This window comes from Pelodiscus sinensis, chromosome 15 (genome assembly GCF_049634645.1).
Source record: "Pelodiscus sinensis isolate JC-2024 chromosome 15, ASM4963464v1, whole genome shotgun sequence".
Taxonomy (NCBI): Eukaryota; Metazoa; Chordata; order Testudines; family Trionychidae; genus Pelodiscus; species Pelodiscus sinensis.
In genome coordinates this window covers 19,408,388-19,420,505 of record NC_134725.1, presented here as the reverse complement: position 1 = coordinate 19,420,505, position 12,118 = coordinate 19,408,388, and the positions used below count along the sequence as shown (strand labels likewise).

Sequence of the window (12,118 nt, the reverse complement as noted above, 5' to 3'; positions counted from 1 at the left end):
GACTATGAGATCTGCAACTATGACGACCACAGAGGATAGGAGCCACTTGTTGCCAATGAATGATACCAACTTGGGGAACAGAGTGCCTCCCCAACATGGGCCACTGGCACCAGGGGTCAAAGTGCTGAAGATGACCATCACTGGCTTGCCCATAGAACATACTGGGCCAAGAACTGGTGCTTGTGACCAGTGTTCCCTCTAAGTTGCACAGCAGCATAGCTTCAGAGGTGATTAATCATCTCCACTCGGTCAAACTCAGACTCCATGAGGCTGTGCTGCCCTGCACCTTAGCAAGAACACCGCTTGTGACCTCTCCTGGCTTGGATAGCCTGATGCTTCAGGCCTAGAGATCAGCTGCAGGCCCTCATGGCAGCAGGTCAGAGACTGGACTGGACCCGTCTTGGGGCAGAAGTCAGCAGAAGCTCCACCAATTGGGTGCCCGATGGGGATCACTGACTACCTCATCTTTAGATCTGGTCAGGGAGCATCTGCTCTTAGCCTTATTTTTTGGAGGTGCACTGAGAGATGTGAGACCATTGCCTCACAGACAGCTGAGACCTGCACACCGAGCCCAGAGGTACCAAGTGTCTCTAAAAGAGTCCTTCCTTAGCACTGGAGCACTGCATACTGAGCAAGGGGATCTTGGAGCCAGGTCTACTGTTCTAGGATCTGTCGGAAGCTGCAGTGCTGCCTCCATACACAAAACTCAGAGGTACTGTTCTCTGTCCTAAGGGTCCTGGGACAAAACTTTATAAAATCTTACAAATACTCCTTACAGTGATCCTCTCTGAGACACTTCAATAAAAAAGTGTGCAAGTCACTTCTGAGAACGAACCTGCTACAGTCCAAATACGGCTTAAAGCCCAGGAACCCAGGCATATCTTGCTGATGTAGAAGCACAGGGGAAAGGGAGAATAGCCCTCCCACAGGAATCTCATGAAAAAAACACTTAGGCTAACCATAAACTACTAGTAAATTTAACTATACACACAAAGTGATACTGAAAAGCACATGCTGGATGAATCAAGTGCACACATAAATTTCAGCTAGCTGTCCCTGGTGATAAAAAGGAACTGGGAGGCGACAGGTTGGCAGGACCATGAAGGTGCAACTCCACAGATACGGCTAAGGGAAAAAATCTTCCAGGTGTCATGCTCCCAAAGTGTGTACACCTGATTGGAATTGACATGAACAAGAACTATTCTTTAGAACTTTCTGCTCAGTGTAACACAAATGTAAACTGCAAAATAAATCAGTACACCATCGTAACATAAGACCATTATAAACCTACAGAAGTGGAAAAAATGAATGATTGAGCAAAAAAGATCAAGATCTTAATGATGAATTACAATTATCCAGGGTTTGACCAATTATAGAAAACCCTACTCGTGAGACAAAAAAGGGACTCGCCACCCCCCACCGCATGACCCCCACCACACAGGTGTGCGCCACCCAGAGAATGAGATGACCAAGACAGAACGTTTGCTTCTGTGACAGGGCAGGGCCGCTCCGCAGCAGCGAGGGCAACCCGCCCCGTACTTCACCAGCACCAACCTCCGTGTTGCACGGGGAGTGCAGAGTTTGACAATGGTCTGCGCCGCTTGCTCCTGTGCGGCCACCCAGCTGAGCAGAGTGCAGGGAGGCAGAGTCCTGGAACAGGAGCTGGAAGCAGGGGAGAGGCCACACACGGGCTTAGGGCAGAGCCAGAGTGCGCATGCGTCCCTGATGACAGGGGGAGAGGCACCAGAGCAAGAGAACGCCACATTCAAAAGGGGAACAGAGGAGAGCAGAAGAGAGGAGGGAGGAGAAGGAGGAGAGCAACGGAGGGAGAGGGGAGAACAGAGGAGTGAGCTAGAAGATGGTGGCGGGCAGAGGAGTGAAGGGTGAGAGCAGAGGAGAGTGGAGAGAGACGGGAGTCAGAGGAGGGAGACGAGGAGTGGAGCAGAGAGCAGAGTGTGGGGGCAGAGAACCTGAAAGGAGAAGCGGAGGTAGAAAGCAGCTCAGGACGGGACTCTTTAGTGTCTCCCCTCTGGGCTGCTTCCTACCTCCGCTTCTCCTATCACGTCCTCTGCCCCCATGCTCTACTCCACTCCCCGTCTCCCTCCTGCCTTCTGACCTCCTCTGACTCCCGTCCCCCTCCGCTCTCACCCTTCACTCCTCCGCCCACTGCCATCTTCTAGCTCACTCCTCTGTTCTCCCCTCTCCCTCCTTTACTCTCCTACATCTCCTCTCTCCTCTGCCTTCCTCCACTGCTCTCCTTTTGAACGCGGCACTCTTGCACCGGCGCCTCTCCCCGATGTCAGGGACACACACACACACACACACACACACACACACACACACTCACTCTAGCCCTGCCTTATGCCCGAATGCGGCCCCGGCCTCGGTTTCAGCTCACATCTCAGGACTCAGCCCCCCTGCACGCCGTTCAGCTGGGCGGCTGCATGGAAACAATCAGTGCAGACCCGTTAGAACACCGTGCTGCCTGTGCAGCACATGGGTCAGCACCGTTGAAGTGCGGGGCGGCTCCGCCCTGTCACAGCTCGCCAGCTGCCAAAATCTACTCGCCATGGGCGAGTGGATTCGTTGAGCCCTGCATATATCTGTAGCTAGTGATTTTTAAACTTGCTTAAAAAAATCCCTGTCAGTAACTAACACTTTTTTCTTGACCACAGAACCAAGAACCAAGCCTATAAACTTCCAGTGCTTCCTCAAATCATGGGATGATTTAGAAAATCACTTTATATAATTTTTTTAGTCACATTTTAATGCTAAATCCAGGGATGTGAAAATAAATGGTAAACTGATGAGCAGGGCTCGACAAATAATGTAATCTACTGGCCTGTGGCAAGTAGATTACAACCTGGAAGAGCCAGCGCAGAGCGATCTGCCGCTTGGTGAGCCCTGCAGATGAGCCTGGGCTCACTGGCTAATATTCAGTTACATGCAGGCTCCCAGTACACACAGGGAGCTGGCTAAAAAACGTAGGGAGCCACCTGCCACCCCATGCTGCCTGACTGCCACTCCGCGTGTAACCATGTAATAACTGAAGTTCACTTACACACATTTTAACATCCCTAACTGGAACATGACAAATTTCAAAGATTCTAATTCCAACTAGATTAAGCTTACCTTTCTTTGTAGGTGCATCTTGCACAGACAAGGTAATGAGTTTCTGATTGGCTGGCAATATAGGCCGCTCAGACTCTGCCTGCTTCCGCTTCATTTCACGGTTGAATTGTCGTCTCTCAGCCCAGGTTCTGAATTTTTTTACGGTAACTTGTTCAAAATCAAAACGCTTTTCAAGATAGTGCCTAAAATCCTCAAGATCTATGAAAAATAATCAAATTCAGTTATTCCTATACTTCTCCATGTGGATTCTCAAGGGTAAGGTAATTATATGCAGTTTGTACAGTTACTCATTCTTGTAATATTACACATGCAACTGTTGTACCTTTGCCTAAAAGACTGACCTCCCATTTTGCCCAACACTTTTTTTTTTATATTTTCAATGTCAGTGCAGTTTTGTTGGTTCCCAAGGCATTACAAATATCAAAATAATTTCTGGACTTGTCCCTACTTAAAATCAATTTTAAAATGTAAAAACAATTTTCAGCTCAGTCTTAAGAAAAAAATAAAAAGTTCTACAAAATCCTCACCCTTGAATAGGCAGGAGTGATTACGCAGGCCTTAAATAAAGGAAGGTGTATTTACCTCAGTAGTAAGCAAAGCCCTTCACACAGCAAGAACAAGAGAAGGCAATCTAAACATTGACAAACAGTAGCATGAAACATTAGGCATGTAAGCAACTAGTCGATAAGCAAAAGCTTACTGGATAGTTGACTAGTCCCCTCAACTAGTTGCTTCTCCCACCCTTATTGTCTATCAGAGGCAGCAAGGCGGGGGAGGGGGAGAGCAGAAGCCAGTTCCCCCCCAGCACCATCTCCGCTGTGGGCAGGGAAGTAGCAGGTACCAGGCACGAGCTAGGAATCAGACACACCTCTGATTTTTAAGTGGATTAAGAGCCTGTCCACTCTTAATACATTTAAAAACCAGAGTCGCAGTGCGGTTAGTTCCTAGGCCAGGAAAATCAATTGATTAGTTGATAAAACTAAATTTAACATCCGTATGAAACCTCATTCAAGTTAAGACCCCAGTCTCCAATGTCACAGCTGCAAGAAACTTTACTGGGCGGTAACCTCAGGAAAACACGTTTCAAAGTGTGGCAACTATAAAGGAAAGAACAAAAAACCCACAAGTTCTCTCCCCTTATCCATCATTCACTTTTCCACTTACAATGACAAAAGAAACATCCCATAGATTCTGGGAGCAGGTCCTAACCTGAAACTTGGTCATCAGCGTCCCCAGGAGTGGGCATCTGTGTTAAGCATTTTAACTTGAACCCATCTACAGGCTGAGTCTCTTTCTAGTCCAGCACCCTTGGGACTTCACCAATGCTAACCAGAGAATTTGTTGGATAATGGAAGGTCAATATTGTCTAGCAGCATTACCAACACTAACACTGCTTACTGAGCTCTTACTTAGCTCTAACTTACTTCTAAATGTCTTGTAACAGCACAGAACACAGAGCCAGGACTGGTGGCTGTGAACAAACTTTATGGCACCATGGGAAAGTTGGCCACACCCACAACAAGTGAACATCTTACTAAAATCATGCTAGGTCATGAATGTTGCCAGACCACAGGTTCAACCTGTGATTTGTTAAGTTTGGAAATTGTTTTCTCTTTCTCTCTCATAAGGCATTTAAAGTTAGCAATGGATACACCTATATTCACTTAAAATCTCTTAGTAATTAAATAAGCTTGTTTTATTATTTAAATCAAAACTAATCAAGTATTGTCAACTATGTGAGAAACTATTTACGGTAGCAAATATATTGTACATTGATCCCTTTACAGGGGAAACAAACGTAAAATAACTATCCAGCAGGCAGGTGGATAGTGCAGAACACGTTTTTTAGGGAAACTCCTGGACTGGGTGTATATTAGATTAACCCTGCAACTAGAAACCAAGGCTGCTGGAAGCCAAAGTGTGGCAAGTGATTTTTAACAGGCTGCTGAGGTCAGAATTGCTGGACCAGGACTGAGGCTATATAGAGAAACTCAGAATGTAAACCTGAATGCTACTGACTGTTTGTGACGCACATGGGTTGTGAGCTACAGCAGCAAAGCACTGACACACATCCCAAATTGCAGGGCTTGGATGACAGCCCTTCATAGGTCTGGACTATACTCACAATGTCATAAGATGTAGTTTGGTTTACTGCTCTATTTTCATCTGAACTACATGGATTAGCTCAAAAGGAGACTGGTAGGAAGAACCAGCAGAAAAACAAAATAAGAACAAAAATATAACAATACCTCCAGAGACTATCAATGATCATTAAGGGAAAGGAAGGGGAGTAGATTATTAATTGGGAAATGCTCACTACTCTGAGTCTTGCCAGATTAACAGGATTTATTTTGCCCAGGGCAGAATCTAGGGACACTAAACCCTTTCTTAAAAAGAGGAAGCAGAACTAGAAGAAGGACTGAGAGAAATGCAAAGATGCTGCAATTCATAATACCACTATCACCTACCTCATTCATAGCATTTTTCATCAGTACATAACTTTACAAAAGAAGTCAGTATCATTATCCTCCATTTTACACAGGTGACTTGACTTGCCCAAGGTTACTAATGCCCTGAGCCCCAGTCCAGTGTTTTAACCATTGGGCTGAGTGCACCTTATAACTGTAAAAGCAAGCATTATTTTATTCTCAGATGATGCCCTGGATGTTTTTAAAGAGACAGCCACCACATTCATCCATAATCTCTGTAATACTACAGCACAGAGTTCTCTCTACAGTTCAACTTCTTTTGTCTGTCAGCTGGGCAGTCACTTAATTTAGCACAAACTAGGTTATGTACTTACCAGGAAGCATCAATAAATTGGCAACTCACTCAAAGACCATCAGAATAGTTAACACTGAAAATAAAAACTAAACCACAAGCATCTCTTAAAAGACTTTGCACTATACACATGACTATACCATGCAACAATCTGGAAGCATAGGCCAGCACAGACTATGGCCGTTTCTTCATTAAACAAGAAATCACACAGAATACTTTTCTCTGGTGCCCCATAATGCGCTCTGGCTGACTAATAGTTTCTGGATATAATTTAAGGTATTCATTTTAATATATAAACATGAAACTGTTTAAGATCTGGTTACTTAGGACATGGGCCCTCTTGCTGCATCTGAAACAGCATCCCAGGCAATTAGTGGAAACAATAGAGCTCCTATTCTCTCAAGATATATTTCCAAAGGGAATAGTTAGAAAGCTCCTAGCAGGGCATTTTCTAATGAAGAATTCCAAATATGCATTTCCTGCTTACTCTGTCAGAACATGAATTATTAGCTTTCTAGTAACACTGAACAATGCATATTTCATTTCTTGCCTTTTAGAGGTGAGGCAAGACTCCTGGATTATATACAAAGGATAATAAAGGTTATTGCAGTTGGAAGTATCTACTATTCTATGATGATTTATATGGTCAATCTATTTAATCTTTACACATAGTAAGTCTTATATGTTAAAATTTTAAAGATGATGTAGATGATCAGTAGCCTATGAACTATAGCAATATTTCTGAGAAACAGAGATATATATTATTAACCAATCACAGTAAGTCACTGACAGGGCTCATAATGAGGCTTAATTAGACGTCTGACCGGGACAGGGTTCATACCTGTCTTCATAGTTTTTGTACAAATTTAGTCTATATCAGTTATGGGTGTAATTTTCTGTTTCATTAAAAACATTGTTAAAGTAATACAAGCACTAGTGGGCTGCAATTACACTCATATAGCTTATTCCCTTCAACATATATATCAGTAGTCCCCAACCTTTTGGGGCTGCCGGGCACCTGGGGGGCGTGGGGAGCCACTCATGCTGGGCCGCACACACACCACACTCCTGGCGCTGCTCCTGTGCCGCACGCCATGGGGCAGGGCCGCCCATACGCCGCGTGCCGAACAGTCAATGCGCTGCATGCCTAGGGCCGGCGTCGCTCCTGTGCAATATACACAGGGGTGGGGATGCGCATACGCTGCGCACCCAGGGGCCAGCACCAACCGCACACCCGGGGGTGGGGCCAGCTCCGATCACTCTGTGGGCGCACAAATGGTCCGGCGGGCACCGTAGCGCCCACAGGCACCGCTTTGAGGACCACTGAATATATAAGCTACGCTAGTTTAACTGCATGCTGTGTCTCAGCTATACTGGTTTGCAACCTTTTTTTACTTAAACCAGCACAGAAAATGTGTGCAAACAATTCCTCGTATGGGCATCATACTTTACAAAAGAAAGACCCAAGTAGCAGTAGTTTTTATTTATTTTGTAAAAAGTCTTTTAGTTGGTCCCTAAATGCACAAAATACAAATTCACAATACTATATCCCGATAATTCTCAAATTTCTATAGCTAAAAGATCCCTGAATGTTGACTTTCCGCAATCCTCAAAAATACTCCACAGTTATATACCTTCACATACCATGGATCAAACTACTTTACAGAAGTGGGGATGTATTCCCCCCTCTCCTATTTTGCAGATAAGGAAGTGAAAGAGAAATGTGAAGACTTTCAAGGTCATGAAATGAATCAAGAGAAAAAAATATAATATTGGAATCTTGACTGTCAATCCCCTCCTCTAACATGCTTTTAGCACTTACCTACAGATTCATCTTTACATACTTCAACTTTGGCCTTAACTTGTCCTAAGGCTCCTGGTGCTGCATCACACCCTGAAGGTTCTCTCTCTTCTAAAGGTCCAGAATCAGCAGCAGTGGAGTCTGGTTCCTCTGTTTGGCATTCCAGATCCAAAGACTTGTCTATGTGTTTTATTGGTGATACTTCCCCATTTGGGGTGATGTCATTGTTTTGTTCCCTTTCCTCATTGTCCTTCATTTTCTTGTAATGCAGACAGGGAATGCTACTCAAAGGAGGATCATGTTTCTGTAAGTACAATTATACAAGCATGTATAAATTCAGAGACAATAAAACTACAAAAAGATTAATCTAGTCAGTTTCAAGATGTATTCGAAATAGTTGTGATACTAGAAATCTACAGGAGCTTTCAGGGGGTAGCCGAGTTTGTTTTTTTCCCCCCTATAAAAGACTAACAAACAAAAAAAAACCAACCAAACCAAACCGGTCTGGTAGCACTTTATAGACTGCTTTCGTGGGCACAGCCCACTTCTTCAGATGACCCAAGTTATGAATTGGGGACATGAAAACTCGAAATACATATCTGAGTTTTCATATCTGTCAAAGTCAGACAGGACTCACAGATTTGGCAGACTGCTCTGTTTATTTCAGCAAAGCTTTGCTAAAATGCATGGAGAAAATGTGAGTGCCATACAAGGTTCAAACCTCTTGATTTATACAGTCAAAAGAAAGCCAAAATTAACAGGATTATAAGGGGAGCAAAACTTCACATAATTAGTGTGAGGCTACTCAAGTACTCTTCATTTCCACATCAAGCACACAGCAATCTCCTGTCCAATTGCTTGGTTAGCTTAATTGTTTCTTCCTAACACCTAATGTTCCTTTTCCTATTAACTCTTGCTAGCACTTTGTAATCTGCATTCCTACAAACAACATTAACATACTTTTCTTCTTCCTGTTCAGAGACAAACAGTATTCCTTCAATTTATTCAATTATTGCAGCATAATTTATCTTTCTCTTATAGTATAATTCTTTCTACTTTCACATATCCCCAACTCATAATTCTGGTCATCTGTAGAGGTGGGCTGTGCCCACGAAAGCTCATGATACCATCTACATGTTTTGTTAGTCTATAAAGTGCTACCAGACCATTTGTTTTTTCCTAGAAATCTACAGTAACCCTCTTCATGAATCCCCCTGACATTTCTAAAGACTCATTTTCTTATTTTTAAGTGCACCTCTCCCCACTGCTGCTCTATACAGAAAGCAAGTCAATAAAAAGAGTAACTAAGGGAAAGGAGAAACAACAATAAAACAGACTAAAAAATGCTATAAATGAACAGTTGCAGGCAGTGTTATGATTGTGTCAGTTCCAGAATATTAGACCAGCGAAGTACCATCTGAAATTCAGTGTTGATAAAAAGCAAAGTAATTTACACTGGAAAACAATCTCAGCTATACATATAAAATTATCGGTCTAAATTAGTTGTTACCACTCAAGAAAAAGATGTTGGAAGTCATTGTGGATATTTCTCTGAAAACATTCAAGGTCCAGTGGCACTCAGGAAAAAAACCAACAATTTTGGGAATTAACAACAAAGAGAGCTATAAGAACACAGAAAATACCATACTGCCTTTATAAAGTCATGGCACATTCCAGATCTTGAGTACTTAGTACAGATATGACCATCCCATCTCAAAAAAAGATATATTGGAGGAGGGAAAGGAACAAAAAAGGGAAACAAAAATGATTAGGGATAAAGAACAGCTTCCATATGGAGGAAAGATAAATAAGACAAGGACTTTTCAGCGTGGAAAAGAGACAAGGAGAAATATAATAGAGGTCTATAAAGTTATGACAGGTATGGAGGAGTTAAAGAAGCAAGTGTTAACTACGCCTCCTAGTAACACAAGAACTGGTGTCACCAAATGAAATTAATATAGCAGATTTTAAACAAAGAAGAAGAAATATTTTTCAGAGAAAGCACAGTTAACCTATGCAAACTCTGTCAGAGGATACTGTGAAGGCCAAGATTATAACAGTGTTCAAAAGGAATTGGATAATTTCATGAAGGACAGGTCCATCAATGGCTAATAGACAGGATGGGCAGGGATGCAACACAATGTCCTGAAGTATCCCTAGTCTCTGGTGCCAAAAGCTAGGAATAAGCGATGGAGTATGAATCACTTGTGGATTACCTGCTTTGTTCATTCCCTAAAGTGCCTAGCATTGGCCACTGTCAGAAGACAGATACTAGGCTAGATGGATGATTGGCATGACCCAGTGTGGCTGTTATTATGTTCTTATTGGATAAACTTCTATTGGAGCAAGACTTGTCTCTCTCACCAACGGAAGTTGATCCAATAATACATAGTACTTCATTCAGACTAAAACAGATAAGAAAGTTTCTTATAACTTTCAATACAAGAAAGTAATTCTCTTTAGGCTCCTAAACTTCACTCATCCCCACAGCACCTTAGGTGTTAAAAAATAACTAGGGGGCTATGCCCCCTGCTTGCTATGCTCGCCAATCCCACTGTACACAGGGACTAGGCAACCTGGGCTCTCCCCCAGCCACTAAAGAGAGCTGGGTTGCAGCCACACCAACATGGGCCCCTGCTCCCTACCCCATGAGCCAGGACCCCTTCTCCCTCCCCCTACAAACCCTCCCTTCTCCGGGCTGCGGAATGCACTAGGCCCCGGTCGGGGAGATGAAGGGGTGCCTGCCAGCCCCATGTGAGACGAGGTGAGGCCAGGATGGTAAGGAATGGTGTCCCTAGCCTCTGTTTGTCAGAGGGTGGAGATGGATGGCGGGAAAGAGATCGCCTGATCATTACTTGCTCGGTTCACTCCCTCTGGGGCATCTGGCACTGACACTGGGCTGGATGGACCTTTGGTCTGACCCAGTATGGCCTTTCTTATATGTAGGTAGTACTGTGTGCATACAGTGCTCTGGGGGATTGCAGACTGCTGAGGTGGGGAAAGCAGCAGCAGAGGCGTTCACTGTCCTGACCTCCCCACCATGTGGTCCTGCATATGCTGCTCACTGTCCAGCCCTGCCTTCAGAGCCCAGAGCCGCCCGCTGGGAGCAGAAGGTAAGGAGCAGACAGGTAGGTGCAGCAACTCCCCCAGGCAGCTCAGGGGTGCTCTGGCAGCCATAAGTGCAGCTGCTGGGAACAGGGTGAGTCTCCATGGAGGCAGCTGGACTGCAGGCAGTCAGGCACCATGCTCTGGCTCCCCAAAACCCTGGCAGCGGGGGAGCCCCCCTCAAGAACCCATATCTGGCATTTAAGCCTAGCTGGGAGCCCCCACTTCTAGCACCTGCCCCTAGGCTGCTGTCCTAAGCACCATACCCTCTCCCCCTGCTCCTGGGCTGTCACAGCTGTGATGTTGAGTCTGCCAGCTACTATTCTATGTTTCTTGACATTGAAAGCCCTATGGGATGGGGTGGAGGAAGGAAAGGGGAGTAGGGACTTGGTTTAAAATAGTAATCCTAAGTGGTGAGGGTGAGCAGTGAGGTCGGGCTCAAGCTGGGAGAGGGAGGAGGCAGGCAGGATGCAGAGTAACATGGTGACATCACTCTGTCGTCTCACAGGAAGTTTTTTGTTTAATATATAGAGATACAACAGGTATAACTATTTTTTCCCCACTATTCCATCTCCAGATGAAAGCTCCAATTTTAAAATAATTTAGGCTGAAAAGTCAAAGTTTTGTTAAATTACAAATATAAATAAAATAAATATAAATAAATATATACACACACATACAAAACTCAACCGATATGCTTTCAGATAATACAGTGAATGTTTAAATTTGAACTCAAAGCAAATTCAAGTTTTGCAGACTCCTATTATAATTAGTGGGTGTTCTGCTGAAGATCATAGATAACACGTCTGCCTGAAATTCCATGAACAAGCCATAATTTAAATCAGCGATGGGTAACCAAAGCTAGCGAATGGGGCACATAAAAGGCCTTCTGTCTCAGTGCACCACAAGATTGTAATCAAAACAGTACCCCAGGATAGGGCAGTTTTGCTAAGTGCACTTGTGTACCTAGAATTTGCGGAGTATGCCAACTGAACCATAGCAGTGCTCTGATTGGATGCAGAGGGAGCACACAATTCTCGGTCAATGTCGTGTGCAATCAGTTTTACGAGCATGTCACTTGAGTAAGACTGTCCTATGCCAGCAGAAACCTGGAGAATATGGCCATCATGCACATGAGCAGGGCTCGACAATTAGTGTAATCTACTCACCCATAGTGAGTAGATAAGCTGGCACAGCCATGCAGCGTGGTCTGCGCACGTGCAGCATGCCGAACTGGGCAGCTGGCAAGTGGGGCACACCACCGCTTGGCGAGCCCTGCACATGAGCAACAGTAAACAA

General features: G+C 44.3%; 1 protein-coding gene across 8 annotated transcripts in view; it reads right to left on the bottom strand.

The window, feature by feature from the left end:
• Positions 1-12,118, bottom strand: part of DGCR8 (DGCR8 microprocessor complex subunit) — a 52,765-nt gene that overhangs the window by 21,613 nt on the left and 19,034 nt on the right. For all 8 annotated transcript variants that reach the window (XM_075898342.1, XM_075898344.1, XM_075898346.1 and 5 more), the window contains 2 exons: positions 7,736-8,018; positions 3,133-3,330 (listed from right to left, as the gene is read on the bottom strand). In XM_075898342.1, the coding sequence (XP_075754457.1) occupies positions 3,133-3,330; positions 7,736-8,018 (481 nt within the window). The remainder of the gene's footprint in view (positions 1-3,132; positions 3,331-7,735; positions 8,019-12,118) is intronic.